General features: G+C 32.1%; 1 protein-coding gene across 1 annotated transcript in view; it reads right to left on the bottom strand.

Moving 5' to 3' along the window:
* Nucleotides 1-281: 281 nt before the first annotated feature.
* The window catches only part of LOC126733723 (tubulointerstitial nephritis antigen-like), a 76271-nt gene continuing 49186 nt past the window's right edge, over nucleotides 282-27366 (bottom strand). Inside the window, exons 2-9 of the mRNA XM_050437103.1 lie at nucleotides 8433-8598; nucleotides 8176-8386; nucleotides 7951-8121; nucleotides 7704-7892; nucleotides 7162-7293; nucleotides 1638-1840; nucleotides 1433-1587; nucleotides 282-694 (exon numbers count right to left, since the gene is read on the bottom strand). Coding sequence (XP_050293060.1) covers nucleotides 545-694; nucleotides 1433-1587; nucleotides 1638-1840; nucleotides 7162-7293; nucleotides 7704-7892; nucleotides 7951-8121; nucleotides 8176-8386; nucleotides 8433-8598 — 1377 coding nt within the window. The 3' untranslated portion in view covers nucleotides 282-544. The remainder of the gene's footprint in view (nucleotides 695-1432; nucleotides 1588-1637; nucleotides 1841-7161; nucleotides 7294-7703; nucleotides 7893-7950; nucleotides 8122-8175; nucleotides 8387-8432; nucleotides 8599-27366) is intronic.

Below are 27366 nucleotides of genomic sequence, written 5' to 3' on the forward strand. Positions count from 1 at the left end.
CCAAAATTGCCGAATTAATCATGCAGAGTATAAAAATAATTTTCAGTTATCTGAAACAATAATACTTTTTAAAATACACTTGAAAATATAACCTAAAGGTAAAGGTAAAAAAAATGTGGAATTAAAAAAATTTCTCATAAGTTTAGTGTTTTTAGCAAAATTACGCTGTTAATGAAAAAGTAAAGTTACATTTTCAATTTAACATAATACAACTAAAAACTATTTACACATACATTTAAACTAACATTTACTCGATATGCTACATAAAGTGACACTAAGCATATAGCAAACACATTTATTAAATACTAAACACAAAAAACAAAGTTACGTCTACAAAATATAAAAATAAATATTTTTTTTCTATTATCAACAGTGCGCTTCTTGTCTTCAATAGAAAATACATAATGGCAGTTTTAAGAAGAACACATTAAAGAAAATTGCACCACAAGCCTTGGTAACCTATTTATAAATATGTATTCATTAGTATAAGGTTAATAGTAATCAAGTTTTTTTGCGGAAAGCGGTACCATATTTCTTCTTATTTTCAGTTGGACAATCTTTCCACTAAAACACGTCGATCAACTTCGGGCCACACTGCCAGTACAAAAGATTCGATTTCACATTCGTTGGTACCGCGCAAGATCCTGAAGTAGCCATTTTCGCCCCACTGAGATCCCCAGCTATTTGCTACTTTCTAAAAAAAAATTAGAATATGAAGTATGAAAAATAATTTTACGTTCAGATTGATTATTGACGCTGGTGAATAAATACAGTCTTATTTGCATGGATACATTTTCGGACGTTTCTATTCAATTTGATTACTGTTTACATGCTCAGCTAAGATCGACTATCTTGAAAGCCATACTCTTATATGTGCGTACTTTTAGTATTACTAACCAATAAAAAGAAGAAAATAAGAAAACTAGGCTAACAGGGTAGTTACAATAATGTAGAAATAACACTTAGAATCATTCAATAGACAGACAACACAAGAGAGGTTATGAGTGGTAGGTCCAATATAAAGCCTTCTTAAATCTTTCGGCAACTAAATAATTGGACCTAGGACTTTTGTCTTACTTGACTTAAATTACTTGACTCTTGACTTACTTTTCTAAGGATATCCGGAAAAGAATAAATGAATGTGAAGTAGTGAAGGAAATGAAATCCACTATGTTCAAACTACAAAAAAATGGAGGTGGCTTCCTATTACATCTTATAAATCTCTAGTAAGTGGAGTCATCAAACAATTGTTTAAAAAAATATGTGGAGATTGTGCACAATTTTAATACTCATACATCGTCTTAGTTATCCAAGAGCCTCCTGACGATGGTAAATGCGCGAAAGAAGCGCATGTTAACGTAACTAATATATTGTCATAACACTTTAGAAACGTGAAAAAGCTACACATTTAATACTTTATAAAATTACTTACCCAGAATTTCTGTGGCCCCCATGGTGTTGCTTCTTGCCCCCACCCTACAATTCTTACAGAATGGTAACCAACTGGGTGAATCATAGAAAGCCCATTGGTATGTCGGTAAATTCCATGTTTATATAGGAAAAAGTCGTGGTAAACCTTCATTGTAGCTAAAAAGTTACTTTAATATATTTAAACCTCGTGGAGGTTGGAATATTACCTTGTACAGGTCCGGAAAGCATTATCTCATTCATAACATCTGTTTCGTTGCCCAGTCTATAGGCAGGACCAACTTTGTATCTATCGACTCTGCTACTGTATTTTGGAGGAGTACATCCTGTAGATATTAGTGAGCCAACTCTTCCTATGGAGCAGACTGTATTTCCGGCAGCTGTATATGGAAAGCAAGACTCATCGACAACACTAAAAATATTTTATTGGAGTTATTAAATCTATTATATTCATGATTAGCAATATTTTTTTAACTTCAAAGTTGGCCTACTCATAGTTAGGTCAAAAAAAGTAATAAATTCATCAAAAGTCATATTTTGCATGAATTAATTTTAATGGTAAAGTCCATCAGAGTGCTAAAGAATAATTTTATTCATTAATGTAATTCTAAAATGAGATGAAGATGCATATTTATAATGCTAATTGGTTAATAATCTCAATTGATAATTAAATAATTAGATAATAACCGGATTACACCTTGTAAGTAAGATTACAAGGTGTAATCAGGTTAATAACAAATTATTACAACCATAACAATTTTTTATACTTTTTGGTTTATCTGAAATTATTATGACTTTTTTAAGATCATTCTTGGGTTAATATATCCTAGGAGTTGCCTATAGTCTTAACTTTGACTCATTTTATTCTTAGAATGATTCAATGTTAGAAATATAGGAATACTATTTATTTGCATGATCTAAAATTGTGCCTGCATGTAGGAGGAACGAAATATCGAAAACTTTTAATATGCTGTTAAAAAAGTTGATTTAGCATAATAAAACTTGCTTATTTGGATGAGAAAAAAGACTCTTATTTCAAAGAAAAAACTTGTCTATAGATTAAGATGGTAATACAATAATAATATCAAATAAGAACATATGGAACAGTATATATACTTTTATCTCTAAGCAGGGCATGCGTCATATAAAAACCCCAATGCTTTTTTTTTAAATGAAGACAATAAAACCTAATTTTCTTAAACGTAAGCTTATAGAATCCTATGAATGTATAACCAAAGTTTTCAGAATAAAATATTTTAGTATTTTAGTCTGTAAACTTTGGTATAACATAATATTTTTATTACGTTCAAATAAGTACATGTTGCTGCCACATCGACTTTCTGAAATATTTAAAAAAGTGAATATATTAACTTAAGGACCATGGATAATTATTACAGTTTAAAGGACCTAGGTACTTTCATTTCATAAGGTATTTTAGGTTGTCCTCATGGAAGAACACGAGTAATACAGATTTTACTATTTTAATAAGGACCTCTTTTAGCTCTTAGTTATTTACAGATTTAAACAGGTAAAAGTTAATTTCACCGTTCAAAAAAGTAAATTAATAAAATGAACGTTCAGAAGACTGACAAATTACCATTTATTGATTTATAGTGCTAAAATAAAAGAAAACGTTTTTCGGAAACACTACTTTTTACATGAACTGCCTAATTTGGATGATATTACTAATCAAAATCAATTATTCTCTTGTTATATGTATCTATTTAAATCGTTAGTGATATTATTAATTTTACAATACTGTTCAGCTCTAATATCTGATTTTTCTGCATACACTAAACTCTTCATACTGTAACGAAACTCAGGAACATAGTTCTGTCAAGAATGTACGTCTGTATGTTAAGAATAAACTTTTTTAGTTCTCAACGTTAGATTTCAAAACTTTCATCTGACTGGCTGGTGCTGACTATCTATCTTTAATTGTTTTCAAGTTAAATAATAAAGCTAATTAAACAAGTCTTGTTCCTTTTAAAGATCCGTAAAATAATTTGGAAATGCCTGGAACACGTTAGATTGCTTTGGCGTACGGGGAATTTTAAGAGACACTAAAAGCATGCAACTATTCAATATCTAGAAAATTTAAACTGCTAAAACATGCAGTTAAATAACCTAAATTGCGACTGAAATCGGGCACTCAAATAAGATAAACTGCTAAAAACTAGATCCGGTAGGTTAAACTGGTAAACGCAACGTCAGTAGAACCGTAAAAAAACTTAACTAACAAATCTAAACTACAAAATAAGATCAAAACAGTACAAGAATTATAAAAAATAAGTAGTTTTTTTGTACACTTGTATTTCTTAGTTTAATTATCGCCAGGTTTCTATGGTTTCATCTCAAAGTTCTTCATTCCTGAATCACAATAAGATCCGAGTCGGACGATCTTTGCAATTTATATCTTCGCTGTCGCGCATCGCTAGATGCGGTGCACCATATCAGTTATTCTGGTGACTACTGGTAATAGACTTTACCAATCCTTTTGGAGCTTTGGTGACTTACCTTTCGTCCACCGTGGATTATAAAACCCGACTCTCTCCCCGGGATTAAAACTGGTAGAATTAGTCTTCTATATCGTCTCAGGTAATTCTGTTTTAAAAGTTTTCGGAGCTGCTCGTATGAAAAAGATTTGCTACGTCGATTTCAATTTATTCAAATCAATGAGATGATGACAGCTCTATTTTTCTTGTATCTGCCAAGGTTTTCCTCGAGATGTCTTCCACCAACATCGGCATGAACGCCTTCAAAAACTCTGGCATCCTATTTCGAGGAAGTACTTTCAAATAGATCCTTTTTTTCATCGATGCTGGGTCTATTTAACGCACTCTATTTAAAAATGCATCTTGTATAACCAACAAATTACATTAAGACCAGTAAGCATTTTATTTTGACGATTTATCTGGAAATATCCTTCCTTTTTCACAAATAAAGCTGATTTTAGATTATACTAGCTGTGTCGGAAATGTGTGATAAATAATTGAGCGCTTATAAAAACAAAGCTTAATATGATGTCATACGTAATTTCTGCGATCAACTTGCTGCTGATATGTTGCTAAATCAATGGTAATTTTAGCTTCATGTTATTGTATGATCAGGATTAAATTTGGTGGTAGTGTAATTTTCACGAGAGCTACGATGATAGGCTTCACAATAGTCTTACTTAATCCTGTATCTATCACCATCTTATATTATCGGCCGCACACTTTTCCCATTACTTACTTTTTTAATATTACCATGTTCCTTCCAAGCTTAATCTTAAGTGGGGCTTGGTAGCACCTACCGAGCTTGCGCCTCATAATATAAAGTATTGCTTGTGGCATCAAAAGCTTGTGGCATTTGGTTCTAACAGTGGAATAGATTTTTAGATCTTCCGATCATCAACCAGATCAAGTTTCTTAAGGCGATCCTAGAGGTGATTCACCGATATTCTAATCTCGTCCGTCTTTCAGTTGCTTCAAAAGCTGCATCATACTTCAATCCAAGAACCAAAGCTTTCTAAATTCCATTTAGAAGTTAGATTTCGAAGTCCATCAATATAGTAATTAAGAAAGATTTAGTCTCTAAACCGGGTTGAACGGAGAACCTAATAAAACTGCAGGAAACCTACTTGCTATAGATGAGACTTGTGGTCTCATATCTAACGTAACCACCAGCACTTCGTAGTTGAGCCGATCTTCAGAAGACATCTTTCTTAGTATTTCGGTAGCTTTTCAGTAACTTTATCAGCCACAGCTTAGTCTTTAATGCCTTTTCTTTATTATTCCATCTCGTTTCCTTGATAGCGGCATCAAACTGATTTAAGCAGGTACTTCATGCATCTTTGCCGTTGAACTTTGGTGGCATTACTTTTAGTACTGTTGGTGCTTCAAAATCTAGATAAAATGGGGGAATCTTTACTTTTATCTCTAGATATAGTTTTATGGGACCTGTGGACATTTCTGTTAAACTGTTGCTTCTAAGTTGAAGCTAAATTATAAAATAACAGTAACTATGGATATTAATTTTTATTAATTTTAATTGGATGAGCGGGAAGGGCTAGGCTACACTATTAAAAAAATTTGATGCGTGACTACTATGTGCCGAGTATGTAGTATACAGGCTTAATATCCTATTATTTTTTAATGAATACGACGATTATAACTCTTCTAAAAGTGTATTAGCAGGTTTGTTGTGTCCAAGATGGTCTTACGACCCAAAGCGCTTTGCCTTCCCATAATAATATAGCCCTGACGACATAAACTGTCTTTCATTCCTGACTTCTCGACTTTATTGAAAAGCACAACCATATTTGACACTGCTTAGACATATCTGAGTGAGTAAGACCTGGGTAGGAATGAGAGAAATGTATTTCTCGTTGAATAGTCGTAAAGATATTGAACGCTGGTGCCGAAAGTGTGAGGAATCCGCCTCAGCATGCAGTATCTTATTGGTGCATTTCCAATGAATCGTCATCAACGTAACAGGACTTTTCTGACCAGCAGCTCCGAAAATCGATATGTTCTTATTGCTTAAATAAGTGGTCTAAGGTATATCTTATTCCAAATTAGGCAGCAACTATAGTAGTGACTGCTGCAAAACCTAATCCATAACCTGATATGCTGATTTGGTATCCCCAGAAAGATAAATTTAGACCAGGAAAGAAATTTTGAGTCACAAATATTCTAACAACTTTACCAGTTACTGGAAATAAATAAAACCTACATAACACTTCTATATTATCAGTTTAATGAAATGGTTGAAAGATTTAATCCTATGTGAAAAAAGGACAAAATTTGTCTTCAAAGATAAACTTTTTTTTACCTTTGGATGTTATTACCTAGAGATCCGATAAGGCTCAAACCCTTGAAGAGTACATCGACAATCTACAATAGTATACGCAAATGATCTGTGAACACCTAAAAAGTAACTGAATCAAATCGGATACGATCTATTCAACTTGATTTTGTCAAGTGATAAACTCCTTTGTAGATCCGTTTTGTTCTTTTCAAGCTTGTGTTCATTCTAATATAATATAATTTTAATACACGACTTTGTAAAGTACGTGCTTCTTTCCTGTTACCATTTACTTTTTGCGATTATTAACCAAAATTAAAAAATTTTCCAGAATTGTGACGATCTGTTATATTTACAGGGACGTTAGCCAATTTTAAACTTTGCAGTTACAATCAGAATAAAAATACCTTTAGAATAAGGATATTTTTGGCCCAGGGGCGTGTACAATTTTATATCGAGATCATACAAAATTAAATGAAAACTTCAAAATTAGTCTAAAATAGCAGTAGTATAATACGGCAAAAATCTTTGGAAAAATATTAATTTAAAATAATATTTAGTAGTAAAAAAGTATGTGTTTTTAAAATGTAAAAAAACGTATATATCTTAAAAATAATTATATCTTCCTCAAAAACTAATCGGAACAACTAAGCAGCAGTAATGTAATTGACAAAACGGTGTATATTCATACTATAAAGAAGCGTGTAGTATAGATATGGTATAGTCGACGGCGCAAGGCTGTTGTTGTAGTAGCTCTTGCACTGTCTAGACTATACCTTACGTCACAACAAGTGGTTCAAAATCAACGATAAATAGACACAGGTACCGTAATAGCAAATCTCTTATGAATAAGTTAAAATATAGCAATAGAAATAGTCAATGTTAATATAAATAAAAAAAAAAAAGTATAATTTCTATTAAAGTAAAATAAGAATTATTTCTTACCCATATTTACGTACAAATGTCCAAGCGCGATCTAATCGCCCTCCCTCACAACCCTTTGATTTTGGAATGCAAGAAATTATATTTTGGGCACTTAAGGTGACCTCCTCTATTCCTTTGGAGATGATCCCATATCTACAAAATGTTTGCTTGCATTTACAGAAATGTTTTTTTTATATAACTTTATTTTATTGTCTTATTTAATGAAGTCTATTTTGGTTTGGTAGAGTGAATGATTAATAAGGAAGATATTTCTTAAAAAAAAAAGTTTTTTCTTCACAAAATACATGTTTTTGATTGGTTGTAATTAGTTAACCTAAGTGTTTTAGTTTTATTTTATATTTATTTTATTTTGTGGAGAAAATACTTCCTTCTGAAAAAATAATTTTAGTTATATATTTAGATATATATACATAATATTATTTTGACGACATGACTAAAAAGCCGATTGACAAAATTGAGATACACAGTTTTTATACAATTTCTTAGTGTTAACCTTAATGCTTATAATCTCTTTCAAAAAAATATATTTTTTATAAAATTACCTGTCGGAAGCCACTGCAGCAGTAGAAATGGCCCAGGATGCCCCACACCACTGTTGATCTTGAATACCAGTGATATACCTAGGCCAGCGTTCCGCACTATCAAATCGGTTTGGTAATGATGCAGGATCGTAGTATCGTTTTACCGGATTCATGCGCATTACATCTTTTTTATGTTGTATGGTTCCCAATCTACGACAGTATTGGTGCTTTAACAGGTATTGATTATCAAAGGTCTTTAATAATTTACTTATATGTTATTCCTTTTGAAAGAGTTTGTCCCCAAAAATCAGAATAGTTTGAATTTGCTACCCAACCATTATCTCCAGTGTTTACCTCGCGGACAATGTATTCGTCAATAATGCAAATTTCCGGATCACATCTGATTTCTGGATTGTTGTTACCCCTCGGAACACATCGACTAAAAGTAATTAAGCTAATTAGTGTTAATTATTAACATATGCAAAATACCTACCAAGTTTTACAGTTATCTTTGATAACTTGATTGATAAAAAGTACTTGATTTTTAAAATAACATGACACAAGTTGTTCGGGAGGGGCTGGTCTTCGAGTAGGAGGCGGTAAGGGCGTAACAATGTCCAATCCTCTACAGAACGACCAATAGTCTGGACAACAGTCGTGTACATCTGTTCTATTGCAGAACTCGTCGCAGTAACATAATGTACCTAAACTTTTAAATTTAGCTAAATTAAAAAAAAATCAACATTTTACCTATAATAGGTTGTGCACATGTGTCTTCTCTGTTATTACAGCAACCGATAGATTCGCAGTAGGGGCCTCTAAGATCAGCAAAATCATCGTATTGTTGGAGAGTGGCTACTGCGAGGTATCCTATTAGTAGAGCTGCGCTCATCCAAAAAAATTGTAGGTTTTTCATCTGGAACAATAATATTTATATTACTTTAAATAATTTTATTGATTTATAACTCAATTATTATTTTACAGTAAATTATGACAAGAAACTATTAGAATATAAAACAAAAACATTTCTTAAATCTTATAAAAATATTTAAATTATGGCAATTCTTCTTTTCAATCAAAGGGCTTCTTAAATCGTTCTAGGACAATTTGGTATTGTTATACATAATTTGAAAAATCTATTTTTCATCTCTGTACCTCAAACGTCATGAAAATCACAGTTAAAGGCTTAATTGAATGCTCTATAGACCGCAATCCTCAGGCGGTAATCCAAAAGATTGCAATTGAAGTTGCATGACCTTAGTTCCTGATCTAACCCATACTTCGCACTCAAGACAAGAATTTTCAGCAAAGTCTATTATTGTTCGATGATCCATAAAGTAATAATTAATATCTTGTAAAGCCCACTAACTGCGCCTATTCGTAGTAAAATCCAATGAGCACTTATATATTATAATATATTTTGCAAAATTAAATGTGATATATCTCAATTATTATTTGACACTAGCCCTATAAAAAGGAGCTTTAAAATATTCAGAGCTAATCAACTGGCATATACTTTACTCTCTGTACACCGCCGATTTAAATTTTAATTTGAGCATTTTTAACTGTATACCAGATCCAGTATAGCCAATTTAGCCATTTTATTCCTGGTATAAAAAAATTAAATTTGAAAAGATGACGTTGCTCCCGTGTTTAAATTATTACATTTTTTACAAGGCAAAGTACCTTAATTTAAATGGAACCTGTAGGTATTTTAGGTAAACTTTTATATTTTTATGAAAATTAAATTTTTTAAAATACATGTTGACTTTTTGCTATTAATTCAATACTCACTGAATAGGCAATGACAGGTTGGCAGGTCATGTTATGCTAATTCATGTGCTTTTTTTTAAATTCTGTTTTGATAATTAAAGCTTTTTTTCCTTAAATTACTTTATTGAAAATTAAAGATTAGCAAGTTTTTGATTTAGTACCCACCTAGGGATCAAAAATCACTTTCATCCCTATAAAATTTATGGTCTTCAAGAAATTTCGGGAAATGATTTTAATCGAAGAGTTGAATTATATATGTGAATTATGTAGGTGGATTTTCAATAAGATTGCAGATAATGATTTTTTTAATAAAATGTTTTATTTACGGATGAATGCACTTTTCACAATAATGGCTCTTTTAACAGATATAATTTTCATCATTACTCTGATTCCAATCCGCATACTTTTAGAGTAGTCCAGAATCGTATGTTGATTGTATGATGATCTGTTAATATATGAGGAGGAGTAATGGGTGGCTTTTTAATTAGTCGACATCTTTCTGAGGCAAATTTAAATAGAATAAGATTTTTGGAGTTCTTCTACGGTTAAGTAATGGAAGATTACACTTTTGCTGAATACGCCGATAGTATATAAGTTCGATGTAATGGTAGAGCTGCTTCTCGACTATATGAAAAGCGGTTTCCCGAAAGGCGAATCCCAGCTCACACACTTTTTAAAAGGGTCAATCAACGGCATCAGTAAGTACTCGAGCAGTAGCTGATGCGATGCATGTAAATCATGTTAGGGTATGGAACGTTGTTAAGGAACAGCTTCTTTGGCCCTACCACCTGCAAAAGGTGCAATCATTAGGACCCAATGATTTTATGCCCCGCGTGAATTTTTGCCAGTGGTTTCTTGACCGGTGTACAGAAGAACCTCAATTTCCAAAATATGTCCTTTTTACTGACTAGGCTTTATTTACAAAAGAAGGCATTTTTAATTCTAAGAATAATCATGTGTGGAGTGAGGAAAACCTTTATGGTATTCATTTTAGAAGCTATCAACATAAGTTTTCGGTCAATATGTGGGCCGGCATTGTTGGAGAACGCTTAATTGGTCCAATTATGTTGCCTCCAACGGGAAATATTTATTTAAATTTTTTAAGAAATGTACTGCTAGAACTATTAGATGATCTGCCCCTAAATACGACAGAACTTATGGGTACAACACGATGGAGCGCCAGCTCATTTTTCACTTATTGTCCGCGAGTTTATAAATGAAAATTTTGGAACGCGCTGGATTGGCCGCGGAGGCCCTGTCACCTGGCCAGCGCGCTCACCAGATTTAACACCCTTAGATTTTTTCTTTGGGGGGCATATGAAAAGTCTCGTATATGAAACTCCAGTCGAGTCAGAAGAAGACCTGGTGGCCAGAATTTCCGCAGCTGTTGAAGTAATCCAAACCACGCCTGATATTTTTAACCACGTCAACCTTAATATGGTGCATAGATACAATAAATGTATCGATCGTGGCGGCCGGCATTTTGAGCAATTAATATTTTAAGTTTATTTCTGTAATACCAATCTTTAATAAAATTTGTTTACGTTTCTAAAATTGTTAATTTGTTGGTTTTTTATTACACTTAAAATCATTTAAACATTTTATGCCTCAAGGTAATTAAAGTGACAGTTAATTAATTTGAGTACCAATTTAATAAAGTGGCTACCTTAACTTTTTTTAAACATTTATTTTTTATTTACGCCAGATTTTTTTTAAATTGTTTATTAATAATAATAGGTAATTGATTTTTGTATCTCATAACTTGCTTTTCGTCAATTTTCACAAAAACGATTATATTAACCATTTACCGACTTTTACTAAGAGCAACTTTTTTATGTAAAAAGCATAGGAACATCATAATCTAATGCCCAAACGGGCAGAAATCAAAGTCTTAAAGAAATGGGCCTAAATTTACCAAATACCCCCCTGATTCTGAAGCTCCTGGTAAATATTTTTTTTATTTAGTAGGTTTACAAGAATAAACGTACTAACAATAATTTACCTCCCAAAATTGGTTGCGGTAGCTAAAGTAGTTCCGGAGCTATTAAAAAAAAACTCGTTTTTAAAGGTTATTTTCAAAGAGCTCTAGCTCCCTGAGGAAGCTTTTCCGGACCCATGTTTATATGAACTTTTGTTTTTCTTTTGACGTTTTCTATCTGCTCTAGAAGTTTGTAACATGATCAACGGAACACCCTATATTTACTAAAAATGTACTTTTTGAACTGATTTGCACCATTTAAACTCATAAACTCCTTAATCTCTTTACTATTTAAAATTAATGTCTGCTTTTCTTACAACTTCGAGTTAATATCGGATACGGAGTAGTTATAAAGGGACTATGGGGAAAGGACTATAACTATTTACTCTTATTCAAGTTGTTACTAAATCCATATTGAAATATAACCAATAATTCGGGGCGGAACAAAAGACAGTTTGTTGTTAATCTAACATTTAGTTATTAATAAATAACGTAATGAATCACATTAGTTATAGGTCAATCCTTATAAGCATTACGTCACATTATGAAATCAAAACTTTTCATATATTTTTAGCTATATTTTTAATTACATATTTTTTCCAGATTTTGTAAACTTTGATGGCTCAGTATGAATAATGTTAGAGTTTTTCATTTAGGGCGTCTATTTGTGAAATTATGATTTTTTTTATTAATATACAATTATTATTATTAGGTTTATGTCGACAATTATAAAAGTTCATATTAAAGTAATTAATAAATAACTTTTAAAAGCTGACACCATGAGCATAACACATATATTCTTATTCTGCAAACTTATAAAAATCCACTAAGTAGATTTGTGTCGTCAGACAAATATAATCACACACTACTCTCACGAGTCGTGGAAGCGGTCGAAGTGAGAAGTTGGTCAGGGAGTTTCCCTTTTTATTTCTAATACTTCTCTGTCTGTATACCTGTGACCAAGTTCAGGTCCATTATCCTCCTAATACTTTAAGACAGTTCGCTTTATCTCTCTCACAGACTCCTGGTGACTAATTGGAGGCCAAAGAGTTCGTGAACACAGTCACGTTGTAGTCGACTAATTAAAAACTTGGTCACGAATTATCTCTATTCTTAATAACCCAAGACTTAAGTTTCTAAGATTGTCTGAGAATGTTCAACATATCGCATTTTTAATTCTTTAAATATCTGTAATATTTTAGTGTCCTGATAATGACCTCATAGAGGTGGAAATATTGACATAATTTAAAGAAATGGTTTGCTTAGGACTTTTTATTATTTTTTCTTTGGCCTTTATTCAATAAATATTGGTGGTGCAAATAAAACCTTAGGTCATAAAAACAGTATGTTCTACCAACTACTTTTATTCGACCTATTTGGAAAAGATAATAATTTCCATTCCTTTGGAAGACTTTTCCATATTTGCATAGCCACATATTTAAAAGAAGGCTTAAAAGTCTCAGCCCTATGCATAGGTACGACAAAATCATTGTTGTGTGTATATGTCTAAATTCCTAAACCTGACTCCTCAAATATGTTTATTATGTATAAAAACATATTATGATAAAAAAATATATGGGTGTGAAACATTTTTCCCTTTTCTATGTTCATGCTCGAGTTAGGGTAAGGTAAGCAAATCGCATGCAGGAATTTTGAACCTCTTTTTAGACTTCCTAGTAAGATTTTCGTTATAAATAGTTCATTTTAAAATTAAATTTTTTCTTCTTTTGGTTCCATTTGCATCCTGCACGTTGGAGATCTTCCGGATATTCCTCAAATGATTGTAAGGATGTTGTCTTTTGCCAGACGCAATTCGCTTGCTTACCACATCTGGCACCCCGCTTTAATTCTCCTTCCACCTTGCCTTGTACGATCATCTTCGGGATGGCGTAGGCTCTCTCAAGATTCTTTTTTTTTCAGGAGAAAAACACCTTCTGGTTTTTATTTATGTTTAGGAGTTCTCTCTTTTCACCTGCTCTCCAAATGTATTTCCTCGCTTCTAATATGTTTGGTGTAAGATATTTTGAAATAGTTTGTCGATAGTTCACATCTTGAACGCTTCGATGGAATTGAGTGATCTTACTTTAATTATTACTGTTTTAGCCTCGTATAATAAAATCGGACAACAGCTCACGCTTAGTGGGAGGTCATTCAATACTGATTATTATGAATTTCGTTTTAGAGATGTTAATATGCATACTGTACCTTAAAACATTGAAAGGGTAGAATTAGCATTGCCGTGGAACTATGGGCAGTTTATTCACTTGCAACACCTCTGATGCAATGATGCCAAATGCTTATGTAGAAATGACAAAAAAACACGCAAAATAATACTATTCCTTTTTAATAACATATGAATTTTTTTTTCATAAAATATGATAAGATACTCTATAAAGAAGTCAACATTCAAAGTTAAATGAATGTAGATAACGTCCCTATATTAGAGAAAAAGGCAACAACATCGCAACGCCGGTCGATCGCATTGTTGATTCTACCGACATAAGCAATCTTCACCAGTGACATCGTCAAAAAATATTTACATGACAAATATTTATTATTAACAGGTAATGCTTTAAATTATAAACAATATTACCGTTTATGACCTATGCGTTTTTATACGTACTTCATTAGAGGTACTTATTTAATAAAAAGCATTTTTATGGAAATTAAATATTTTATAATTATTATAGATTTCAAATCAAATCAAAATGTTTTTATTCGGTTAATATTCAAGACACAACATTAGTAATAAAAAATCATAATATAAACAAATAATTACTTACACCGCGATATTTAAAACCGAGCCACAAGATATGCATCATAAAGCATAACTGTGTGGGGCAGACCTTTAAAGCTAAACCTAAACCTGAACAAACTAACAACTACGTCGGTTGAGGCCGTTGAGGGTAGAATACCAAGGCATAGAATTAATAACCAATACATATAGAATTAGTAACGCGGTATTTTAAGTGTAAAGAAAATACTATGAAGCCAAAAGAAGATTGCAAATTGTCATGTAAGTTTATCTGTGCAAATAATTATAAGAATTATTAGAAATCTATGTAAAGAAACCAAATAAGTTCGAAATATTTAGTATGGTCAATTTCTACGTCCTAAGTTCCTCTCATTAACAATATTTTATAAAAAAATTATAAATACATCTTTTTCGCATACTTTTACATACAGCATTTAACAGTTGCAAAAAAAGGCGCTTTCAAATTGTGACTCAAATTATAATTCGGAAACAAATCGAATAATCGAACCTGATTAAAAAAAATGTTTGGACAGACGAGGTCACCACAACAGGATTATTTTATAGATCCAATACACAAAAAAATTATAAAAAAATTTAAAACTATTAAATTTCAAGGAAAAAGTTTTATTAATTTTTAGTGTAATATAAAAAATAATATTTTTGACATTTTGTGTCCTATATTTTATAATAATAAGCATAATTTTCTTTAATATCCAATTGAAAACTCTTTAGACGAATTGGACTTGGAGGAATATCAAAATTTAATTTGGCAACGGAGATGAGGAACAGATTTGAACGAACGCCATAATGAATCGATAGGAAGGAATGGAACCATTGCCAATATTTGTTGGTCTGCCAAGAGCCCTGCTCTTTCTATTATGAATGTCACCCTTTATTAAAACATTAACGAAATTATGGGAAACATTGTTAACAAAAATGATCGACTAAATCAAGTCAAATCAAATTAAAATTTAAATTATATTTAAAGTATTATGGAAATTAAAAAATGTATATCTCCTAAAAAACTGCTTACCTTCAAAAACAAAAAATACTTGCTTTGTGATACCCTAATTTTATCATTATGATTACGGAGGTATCGTATACTCCCATTATATAACACGTTTATATAAGAAAAAATTCAGAAATTACAAAATACATGAGATTTTCTTTTAACATCCCCAATAGACATCATAGATAAAATTCCACATCTAAATGATAACAAAATTTTAACCATTGAGAACAGAAGAAAGCTTTATATGTACTGCTTTGTCTATAGGATAATCAAAATTGGGCATGATTGTTTAATGCCGCTATCACACATGGTTGATGAAACTAGAAAGATTCATTTATATAGCGTTTCTTTTCATAGTACAACAAATTTACAAATATCATTTACATACAGGTATCCTCAGATATAGAGTGATCTTCCAAATACAATAAAATATTTTACATTAAATAGTTTTAAAAGGCATGCGAAATTAATACTTATCCTAACTATAGGCTCGGAACTAATATGTACACACATTTTGTGTCTTTGGTTTTTCCTTTTTTTTAACAATATAGGTGCACGCATTCGCTTTCTGACTTAAAATACATACAACAAATAAATATTATTAGCACACACTTCCTTAAGTTTAGGTTAATGGGTTTATCCCACTCTTGGCAGCTTTTGTTACTAGCTAAAGAGTATCGCGGTTGTAGAAAATCGCGGGACAAAACTTTGACGATGAAATTTAAAACATATATCACCTTTATTCTGTTTCTAACAATGCACTGACTCTTTATGGCAAATAAATTACTTTTGAATTTGAATTTAGTTACTCTAAATATGGTTTTAATTTTTCTAATTGTTTTAACGAATATATTTTTTTAAAAATGGCAATATATATCTCCCCCTTTGCATTACTTGCGACTTTTTGACTTATGACATATATTTTACTGTGTGTAGTTTTTCATCTAATTTGGAGAAAAATTATATTATTATATAAATTATAAATTATAATAGATAGGACTTATACTATCTATTATAATAACGTCTTAAGTTATAATACATTTTTAATTAACTTTTCTAATTGAGCTTAATAAAGTTTCTAATTAATAGACATCTAGTACCCATATTAAAAAAAAAACCTTAAAATTGACCAAAGAATCAAAATTTATGTAAGTTTTTTATTTTTAATGCAATTGTTTTTTATAATGGTTTTTAAATTCTCCAATTGATAAATTATATCAATTACCTATTTAATTCCTTAAAAAATACGGGGAAAGTTAACAAATTTGCCGTTTTTAATCTTTAATGGAATACCCTGTTCTTTAATGTTCTATGTTAGGTTCATATCACGAGCATAAATATTAAAATAATTTCACATGATGCGACCAGATCCACAAACATCAAAAAATCACAAACCTAATTTGCCAATTACACCTGTAGTTTCGTTAATTATTATCTCCCCAGGCTACCTTCTTGAGTTTATATTTCAAGAATAGTTGCAAGTTTTAAATAATTTTTTTCGGCAAGAAATTCTGTTAAATTTGCAAAAAATATTAAAATTACCACATAGTAGTAATATTACAATTTTGCAATCAGAACTTTCACCAATTTGAATAGTTTGTTAAACAAAAAGAGGGTTTGGCACTTACTTGCACCATTTTTGATTAAGGTCTTTTTAAATAACTAAGAAAGGAAAGAAAATAGTAGTTATAAAAATAACCTAATTTTTCATAAAAAGTGTGTAGAATTGTTTACTACAAAATTGTAACAATAAAAAAGTGATGAATGCAGTCTGCACTTGAGCATAATTCTATTTGTTTTCATTCCTTTTCAGATAGTATGTATAATATGTACTGGATGTGATATTTGGCGTTTTAAATTCTATATTTTAGTCAATAACGATACACGATGGTGTAAACTTATTTTATTTTATATTTTTTTATTTATGTTAGTGTGAGTCAGTGTGTGGTTTTTGTATTTAGATAGGTATGTCTTTTCTGTTAATTAGCGTTCTGTTCCGTATCATTTAATTTTGATAATTTTATTTAGGTCTGATGATGCCCTAATGCGGCGAAACGCGTAACCTTTAATAGACGCTTGATTTATGAGACTTGGACTTTGAGTTTACTTTCTCCCTCCTTTGGTTAATGTAATTTGACTGAAATTAAGCAGAAAAAGTATTCACCCTTACCAAAAAACTTAACATGTGCAATTTGCGTAGTTGAATGAATGTTATTTACTCACCAACTGAAAAACCATTTTTAAGTCATCTTACTAATTTCATACCTAATAATGGCTTCGTTTTTACATAAAGAACTATTAAAAATATGAAGTATTTGGTATAGTAGTATTATGGACTATACATAAAAATTATTTCCTCGTAACTTAAAAATAATAAAAACAGTCTATTATAGCTTAAATTATACAAAATGAATGGTTTTGTATTTTTATTTACGATTGGTCCATAAATTTAAATACAAATTACACTGACGTAGTTCCTTAAAATAATTAAACGATCACTCAGGGTGTTTTTTTTTGCCGTGTTTATATTGCGAGAGAGGTCACAAAGGAGCGTAATAATATGTCAACCAGGTATTTTATAATAATTTATCACTTTTACCTCAGGTGTATGTTAATTACGCTTTAGTACGGAATACAGTAATTGTCGCATATTTATTTTTAGAACGGCTTAGAGAGACAAATAATCCTTTTTGGATCCAGATTTCAGACTGACTAATTAAAGACGTGTGCCATTAATTATTTTATCATTGTATTGATCGGTGAAAAAAGTCCTTGAAAATAAAATTGACGCTTACTTTTAATGCTGATTAGGCAGATGGACCTCAGTTAACGAACTATTCGGCTCATTAATTAAGAGATGTAGGCGAGTTAATTATAAGTGTTTAAAATGCCATAGAAATGATTTACATGTGGTAATTAAAATACGGCTAAACATTAAACTTGTGAAAGATACACAGGATGTCTAAGATCTATAAAAGACATAATAAACATCTGAGCCTATCGTTCTCTGGTAGCTTTAGCATGAATTGAAAAATCTTTTTTTATCTTATCTTTAATTATTTTTAAAATATTGACAGTCGTTAAATTAAGATATTTACAGAAAATATACTTGCAATTTCCAAATATTACTCTACTATTTTTAACAAGGGTAAATCTTCCGATTTTTAGAGCCTGTGAAGAGTACAAGAACATATATTTTAATTGACAAGATGTCATTTAATTTAATTAATTTAATTAGATAACAATAACTTTTATTATGTATTAGTTATATTATAATATACTATTTAGCAGTAAGGTAACCTGATAATTATACTGATTGATGTTTGTCACCTCTTCCGAGGGACCGAATCTTTCATAGTAGCAATTCAAACCAAGAAGATCAATAAGAACCCAAAAAGAAATCTTTTATATACGATAGTATCGGTATATGAATGATTTACACTCTCAGTTCAGAACGACAGAGGCAGATATGGGTGCCAAGTATCGAAAACTTCGGGAACGTTCGGAAACTGGAGAAAAAACTGTAAATCATTTTCCAGAATGTCAGTTCTTAAACGTTTTTTCCCGAGCATTATTTTTCTCGCATCGAAAATGCCGTTATCCCGTACACTGGAGCACCATTTTCCAAAAAAGAATGTCACCTGAACTTTTAACTTACTCGGGCTTCAATAGAAATAGGCATTTTTCTTTAAATAAAAATTGTTATATGAAAGTACTGAATAACTCAACTCAACCATTAATACCTTTTATTACTGCATAAAATACTATCACTCGACAAAAAATCGTTGTTTGGGAGAAAAATCATTCGTTAAAATCGTTTCGAAAAGAAAGCATTTAGAAAAATTATCATTCGAGAAATTGATTGTGCGAGAAATAAGTAGTTTTTATTAAAAAAAATCGGAAAAATTAGTTGTTCGGGAAAAATAACATTAGGGAAAAATGAACGAGAACGCTTAAATGGTACATTGGAAACTAACATTTATGCTTACAAAGTACAGGGAGTGCAAAAACTACGTTGCTTTAAATCCTTCACTAGGAACTAGCACGGGAGCTGCACCTCCTCGCATCAGCTGAACAGATCTCATACTATAAGTATTCGCCATTGCTAATGCTAAAAAAATATCAGAGATCATAAAGAATATCAGCTTTATTGGGACATAACTGTCCTTTTATTATCCAAGCAAAACGTTATGGACAAGTCATTTAATACTGGGATCATAAAGCGAGAGGCAGTAAAGAATGAAAAATGTTTATACCATCTGCATATTCATTTCATCGACAAGAGCCATATGAATAAGCATTTCAAGAAAACATCGAGAAGATGAAAATTGAAAGAAGCATCTTACGAATAGTTAGGTATAATTATGGGAGAAACAGAAACCAACTAATAATAATCATCCGGTATAGAGCCAGGTAGAGAAATATACCTTTAAACCACATGACAAACTTAACGATTATTTGATGGGTCTATATTAAATAATATAAATTTATAAAAAGGATGCATGGCACGCTTCACGGGTGAAATACTTTTCGAACTAAATAATCTTACATCATTTTATCAAGACTTCTTAAATACTTCTGACGTTATCCTGTGTTATGTTGCTATTTGTAGTTATAATTGCTGGCGTTTCGCATATTATCCTGGCAGTTTCTTCATAGCGTACTCTGTTAAACGCTGTTGATAATTGAAAAATTCACATCAGGTCTTGCACACATTTCTCTTATAACAAACTGGAACAAATTATGTCTTAATTAACTGCTGCTAACTGCAAATTTTTTTTGGATTTATTTTTTTTGTAGTACCCAATTTACCAGGATCTAGAACACTTGGAATCTTCTTCGTCCACCAAATAATTTTTGTTTTTTTTTAAGATTTGACATTTCTCTTATTGCAAGTTATCAATTTTGGACTTATCTTTGGTACAAATAAGGTCCTCTGTTGGTTATTTTATATCTGATATTCCGATTTTATATCTGTCATTTCCATCGTGGTTCCTGCATACAACGTGAAAGTCTCGCTTTAAAAATAAAACTGTTGAAATAAAAATATTTAATAACGATCTCTTAGTTAAGTCATCAAACTTATGATCAACATCCTAGTTAAGTTGTGGGAAATGCGCCGAATGCGGAAAAACCTCGTAAAACTATTACCCGAATTGATCGACCTATTTTAAGAATATTCAAACTTTAAGGTTCAAGCATTTCCAGATAAGTTAGAAATATACTCTAGAAACATCTCGCTAGAAAGGTTTCTGTTAAAGAGCCGCTCGACCAAAAAGACTAGAAAGGCCAGAATAGAATTTGCTAGAGCCCAGCTTTCTAAATGAAATGATCAAAGCGAATTTTCTCTATCGAGATCCGATGATAGGAAATATTAAAGTTCCGACTGTGAAGCAATAAGGAGGGGGAATAATGGTCCGAGGATGTTTTTATGAAGTTGGATGGGTCCAATCATTTAAGCGCAGGGTAAAATGGATCTATCAATACACCGAGATATCATAACATATAACGCAGAAAAAAATATTTTATTGCGATAAATAGTACAACAGGGTATCTAGCAAAAGATTGGTTTGTAAAGAAAAATATAACTAATACCTTATGAGGAGAACACAGATAGCGTATACAGCTTATTCCTTTAGGATCCTGGTATTTACCTTGGTTCTGCAAGGGCCTACTGCTGTAATATTTATGTCAAAGACATTATATATAACATTTCCTTTTAATAATGTCTGCTGACTGCCTGAAACTATAAGCAGATTTATATAATATAATTCAGTACTGTGATCTGCATGGAATTGAATGTGAAAAAATGCAATCTGAGGATATTTAGTCTTAATAGAAATCACATTACTCAAATAAGTACTGTGAATGGTTATCCTTCAAAACTCCTCAAATTATGGTTGGCTGTATGCCTAAAAGACAGCAGTCTTAGATGCTAATAAATATTCTGCAAAATACTAAAGCAATATTAATAATATACAGGGTCATTCTTGAGGAAATGTCAATACTTCTGCTATGTATTCAGAAGCCAAAAATAAACATACAAGTCTATAACAGTAGTGGTCCGCAAGGCTTTCGTTTCCGAAATATAAAGTGTTAAAATTTTTATTTAATTTTTCTATTTTTTAAATAAAATCTATGATAATGTAAATATTGGAATAAAAATTAGTATCTGGTGATTTTCTGGTATCATGAATTCGAATCAAATCTCACTATGGCTCTTACTTGTAAAGGGTGCCACCTACACGATATTTTACTATTTTTAATGATTACAACTGTTACTCTACACAACTCTACGGTTCTGTATTATATTTTTAGGTAAATTGAATATTTCTTTTATCATTTTTATATCAAAAAAGGTATACCTGTTAAAAAAAAATAAAATTTATGAAACGAAAGCCTTGGGGACCCATATTTATATGTCTATTTTTGGGCCCTACTACCTGAAGTATTTACATTTTTTGATGAACCACCCTGTATATTACAATATAGTTGGTTTCATACCTAAGTTCCACTATAATATAACACGTTTAAAGGCGCGACCAGTTTAATAATAACTGAAAAAGAAGACAGTACCTTTTTTTATAAGAAATGGAAAAGTATGTGGATTAATGTTATTTCTGCCCCAAAAAAACATATAAAAATCAATCGTTTTTTTTGGAACTTTTTGCTTTTTTTTGCGACGCAGATCGGCGTTGTGATCTATTTGAAAGTTTTTTTTTTACATAATATAAACAGAACGCAGATAGACGTCAGAGACTGTAAAGGGTCAAATAATTTTTTGCAGAAAACTTTAAAAGTAAACATAGTTCTCATTTAAAAAAATAATGAAACAAATGAAAAAAAAATTAAGCAAATGGTGCTGAAAATAACCATTAAATGTTTTATTGAGTATAAAGTTGTTGCATTATTTATTCATTTTGCAAATTGTGGCACTATTCAAAACAGTCATGGCACAAAGCTGGATTTTTTTGACACCCTTTGTATGTGTAGCTAGTTTCCTTACAAATGCCTTTTTTGGAATACATTTTGCATCTCAGAAACGATTTTTTGTGGGATTTAGCTCCGGGAGTACCAGAACTTTTTTCAGGTCAGTGGTCTTGGGAGATCTTAGAGCTTGGGATAGTAATCTTTGCGCAAGCCTCATACTTCTCGATTTAAGTAAGGCTTTCGATACCATAAATCACCAACTCTTACTAACTAAGTTAAAATATTACGGTCTTGGACATGCTGTTTTACGTTTTTTGAAAATTATCTTCTCAATAGAAAGCAAATCGTCTTTTATAATTCATTAAGATCGGAAACTCAATCAATTACCCAGGGTGTTCCCCAAGGCAGTGTGCTGGGCCCTCTTTTATTTTGTATTTACAGGTCAGATTTTTCAATTTTTTTTTTGCTATTTCAACTCGCATCTATTTGCTGATGATACTCAAGTACAACACTAATAATTTTGAAGTAGCATGTAGGAATATGAACACTGATTTGCAAAGTATATATTATATTTCCCAAATATATGGGCTAGTTCTTAATGAAAGCAAAACTCTTATTTTAAACTTATATTTGGTAAATCTTATTTTAAATTATAACCGCTTTTTATTAAAGCTTAATAATGTTAAATCAGATAGTTACTTGTAAAAATTTAGGTTTGTTTATCGATTCAGATTTAAGATTTTCTAATCATGTATCATCGCTTATTGAAAAAAGTTCTGGAAAACTAAGATTATTATAGCGTGACCAACTGCGCCTACTTTAGCGCTTTTGCTATGATGTTCGAAAAAATGACCACATAACGCCACATTCAAGAACAGACTCGCCATGGTGGGCTTCTATGTGTGCCAAGGCATAGTAATGACTTATTTAGGTGAAGTTTTTGCTACTCAGCTGCACAATTATTTAACTCACTTAATACTTAACTCACTAATATAGATCAAAGTTCGTCTTTAGTGAGCTTCCGAGAAGGGACCAAGAAATATTCACTATCTCTTCGAATTTAATTACAACATAGTTATAAATTGGATATACTATTTTTATTTATCATAAATTCTTGTATGCCTGCTTATTTTTCTAATTACATAGCTCAATTTTAATTTTATATTGCTGTACTAGATAGTTTTGTATTTATATTTTTGGGTGGTTGTATGAACAGCTTTAGTTGGATACCGCCACCTAATTATCTTTTTCAGCTTTATACAAAGTTTACTTTATCGATATTATTATTATTATTATCATTTACAGCCAGTTAAGGCTCGCACTCCCTCTAAGGGGGGGGGGGGATCATTTACTTATCCCACATACCTCCGATAGCAAAAGAATTAAGCTCTAAGTGACCTGAAATGTAGAGTTATCTCCTAGGAATTTTCGGGTGCTGCGAGCAGTTGCCAGTAGTACTGCCTTTTGCATGTGCTTATATAGATATTCGCCAGTTCCTAGTTGTTTAAGGTACTCCAGTAGACTTCTTTGGTATTACACCCGTTGTCGATATAACAATTGGGATGGTCTGAACATTATCCATTCTCCATTGCCTTCCGATTTGAATTTCTCGATCTCTGTATTTGGCGATTTTCTCAGTGTGTTTCTCTTGTAGATTATTGTTGTTTGGTATGGCTACGTCAATTAGAGTTGTTTTCCTGGAAATGTTATCTATTAAAATAAGATCTGGTCTATTATGCCTTACATGTTGATCGGTAAGTACACTGTGGTCCCAATATAACTTATATCGATCATTTTCGACTACGGGTTCTGGAGTATATTTATAATACGGAACCTTCTCTGTTGTAATAAGTTCCAACTTCATTACCAGCTCTTGATGTAAAATTTTCCCAGCTGAGTCGCACGTTCTTTGTATTCTGTCGCTGCAAAGGCTTGACATCCTCCTGTTATGTGTTGGATTGTCTCTGATGTTTCGCATCCGTACCGGCATTTGTCGTTTTGTACGGACGGATCTCTGACGATGTGCTTGAGATAATTTCTTGTTGGTATAACCTAATCTTGGATGGCGAGTAGAAAGCCCTCGGTTTGTGGAAACATCTTGCCTGATACCAACCAATAGTTCGACGAAGCAGTGTCGACATGATTTTGGCTGATCTCATTAGGATGCCGCCCATGAAGGGGCTTCTCCATTCAGATGAGGAGTTTTTCCTGGTCCGTATGATGGTAGCTGCGCACTTCCTCGCTCTTAAGTTGTAGAGGAGTAAAATCATCTATTTGATTTATTGCGCGATGCAGCGTGGAATTTTCTCCTTGCCTGTAAAAATAGGATCTTAAGTTAGTGATTTGTTTTTCAAGTTGTTTACCCAGATCTATTAATCCTCTTCCTCCAAGGTGGCGGGGAAGCATTGTTCTTTCAGTGGCACTTCGAGGGTGGTGGTTGTGCGTTTTAGTAAATAGGGTCCTCACTTTTCTTTGTAGGCTTTCTATGTCTGTCCTACTCCAATTAATTACCCCAAAAGAATAACTAAGAGCTGAACATGCGTAGGAGTTAAGTGCCTTAAACATATTTTTGCTGTTGAGACTGGTTCTCAAAACTTGTCTTACCCTTTTCACAAACTCGTTAGTCAGTTCGTATTTCATTGTTTGTTGTTCAATCGTTTGTGATTGTTTCATCCCCAAGTATTTGTATATTTCGTGTTCGCCCATGGCCTCGATGGTCTGGAAATTCTGCATCTGATATTCTCCTGGCTGAATTTTTCCTCGGATTATATTGAGAGTACGGCATTTATCTAGTCCAAATTGCATGCCGATGTCGTTGGAGAACTCTTCTACTATATGCAGAATTTGGTTTAGCTGGTTCCTAGTTGCAGCCATTATTTTTAAATCATCCATATACAGTAAGTGATTTAACTTTGCAATTTCGGTGTTATTATCTCGGATGCTAAACCCATAGTTGGTAGAGTTAAGACGGTTTGAAAGAGGGTTCATAGCAAGGCAGAACCATAATTTTCTCAGTGAGTCCCCTTGGAAAATTCCTGTTCGAATTGAAATGTTGTTTGTACTTACTGCGCTTTTACCCTGTACTTCGAGCTGGATCGTTGTTCTCCAACTTATTATAGCGCTTTCTATTATTATTATTATTATTATTATTATTATTATTATTATTTATTATCTAAATTTTTTCTTCCTATGTCTGGAGTAGGCTGACTAGATACATTGTCAGTTCATGTACATGTTGTTCTCATGTCTTGTCATTTGATCCAGATGGTTAACTCCAGACATTTGGCTATTATAAATACTAACTTCCTCGGGTTTGATTTTTTCTTTTCCAAACTTATTTTTCACAGTTATAAGACGTGGCTGGTTATGTGTTGTTATAACAAGTACGACCCTCTTGTTTTTCCATTTGGAATCATAAACTGTTTTTTTTGCGGATCCAAAAGTGTTCACCTTTTTTGCGTTTTTTTTTTTGACAAGCCCTTTGGAGTTTCCTCATCGATTGGATTTAAAAGTTCTGTTTGTGTGAGTCTTAAAGCTTGTTAGTTTATCGGATAGCTCAAAGCTTTTATCCTTGATTGTTTTTGAACAATTCATGACCCTTTAAGAGGTCTTTACCTCTTCAGCTTCAGTATTCTCATCAGCTTCAGTACTAAAGCCCCAATTTTGCGTTGTCATCTGAGGTTGTAAGTTCAAAAAACTTCACGAAGCCTTACAATAGCGCGACACTACCTCATATACCGGGTGGTGTGTCGCTGAGCGGAACATAGGCAAACCCATGTAAATTTTAAGGGGGTCAATTATTGGCTTCCCTGTACATTTTATAAAAAAAATGTAAGATAACTTTTTGAAGAGACTAATCTGGCAAACCCTTGTGCAAAGTTTCAAAAAATTTTAATTAGCGAATCTTGAATTATTCAATTAAAAGTAATTGCTAAATTAGCAAACTTTCGGTTCAGGTAAAACCAAACGGGCACCAGTAAAATGAATATTGTCACTGACGTGAGGAAAAGTGTCAATAAATCAGTGACAGTCGATATTTGAAAACAAGTATGAATTATTCGACGAAAAAATAGTTATATAAAAATTATTTGTTTTACCGATAAATGTACATTTACCCTCAAAAATGAACCAAATGTTCAGAATGGTAATTCTGCAGTTTAGCGGCTTTTGTCAAAACTGACAAAAAATGATCGGGTTTTTTGCAAAATGAGTAGATTTGGATATATATCTTTCGCTATAAAAGAGTGGCGGAAAGCCAAATTTTACCACGACGAGGGTGTTATCACGCACTAAATCACTCACTATGGGACGTGATTAATCATTAGAATAACCCTGTATTCGCTTAGTTTTGTCAACAAATAGGTGACAACCTGAGGTGAGGTTAGGTGTGGTGTTGCCAGTTCTGTCGTCAACTGCGTTTCGTCACTTTGCAGCTTAAGCCTTGTCCCCAGCCTGGCTAACCTTCTCTAAAATGTAAGTATGAAGTTCAGACCCTTCATACTTTCTAACATGAAAAAGTATATAGAGTGCTCGTAAATGACGTCTCAACTTAAAACAACTTATTCCAACCCAACCCAACCTCTCGTAAATGTTAAGCACAGGGGGGTTTACGCCCCCCGTTGGGTGTTGATGGGATGAGTTGAGTAGAGTTGAGTTGGGTTGGGTTGGGTTGGGTTGGGTTAGATTTGGATTGGATGATTGGGTTGGGTTAGATTGGATTGGATTGGGTGGGATTGGGTTGGGTATATTTATGGTCTATGCGCAGAGCCTTATGTTCCCCTCGCAGTGATAAAGGAACGGAACAAATCGAAACACTGCACACATACTCCCAGAGCCGACAACCCATTTGACAGATAGCGAATGTCATTGAATTTATGCAAAAAAAACAGGAAAAAATTTAAATAAATCAGTTTACCTCCATTTGTGAGTACTTCACATTGTTTATAAAGAAACTATTTGCAAAATACACCTTCCGCCACTTAATTTTTTTTTTCAGGTAAAATTAAGCCATTTAAAAAAGAAAACCGGTGAAAATACTCTAAATTTGACAAAAGCCGCTAAACTGCAGAATCATATTATTTTTAATTCGGACCAAAATCTGAAAATTACCAAAATAATAATACATTATGGGTGTTTTCGGTATGATTGTTGCACGAAAATAATATATTTAGTTACAAGAAAAGGTAAAAACAGTTTTTTTTTTTAAATTATATTACTTTATTTTACGCATAATACC

The sequence above is a fragment of the Anthonomus grandis genome, chromosome 3, assembly GCF_022605725.1.
Source record: "Anthonomus grandis grandis chromosome 3, icAntGran1.3, whole genome shotgun sequence".
NCBI lineage: Eukaryota > Metazoa > Arthropoda > Insecta > Coleoptera > Curculionidae > Anthonomus > Anthonomus grandis.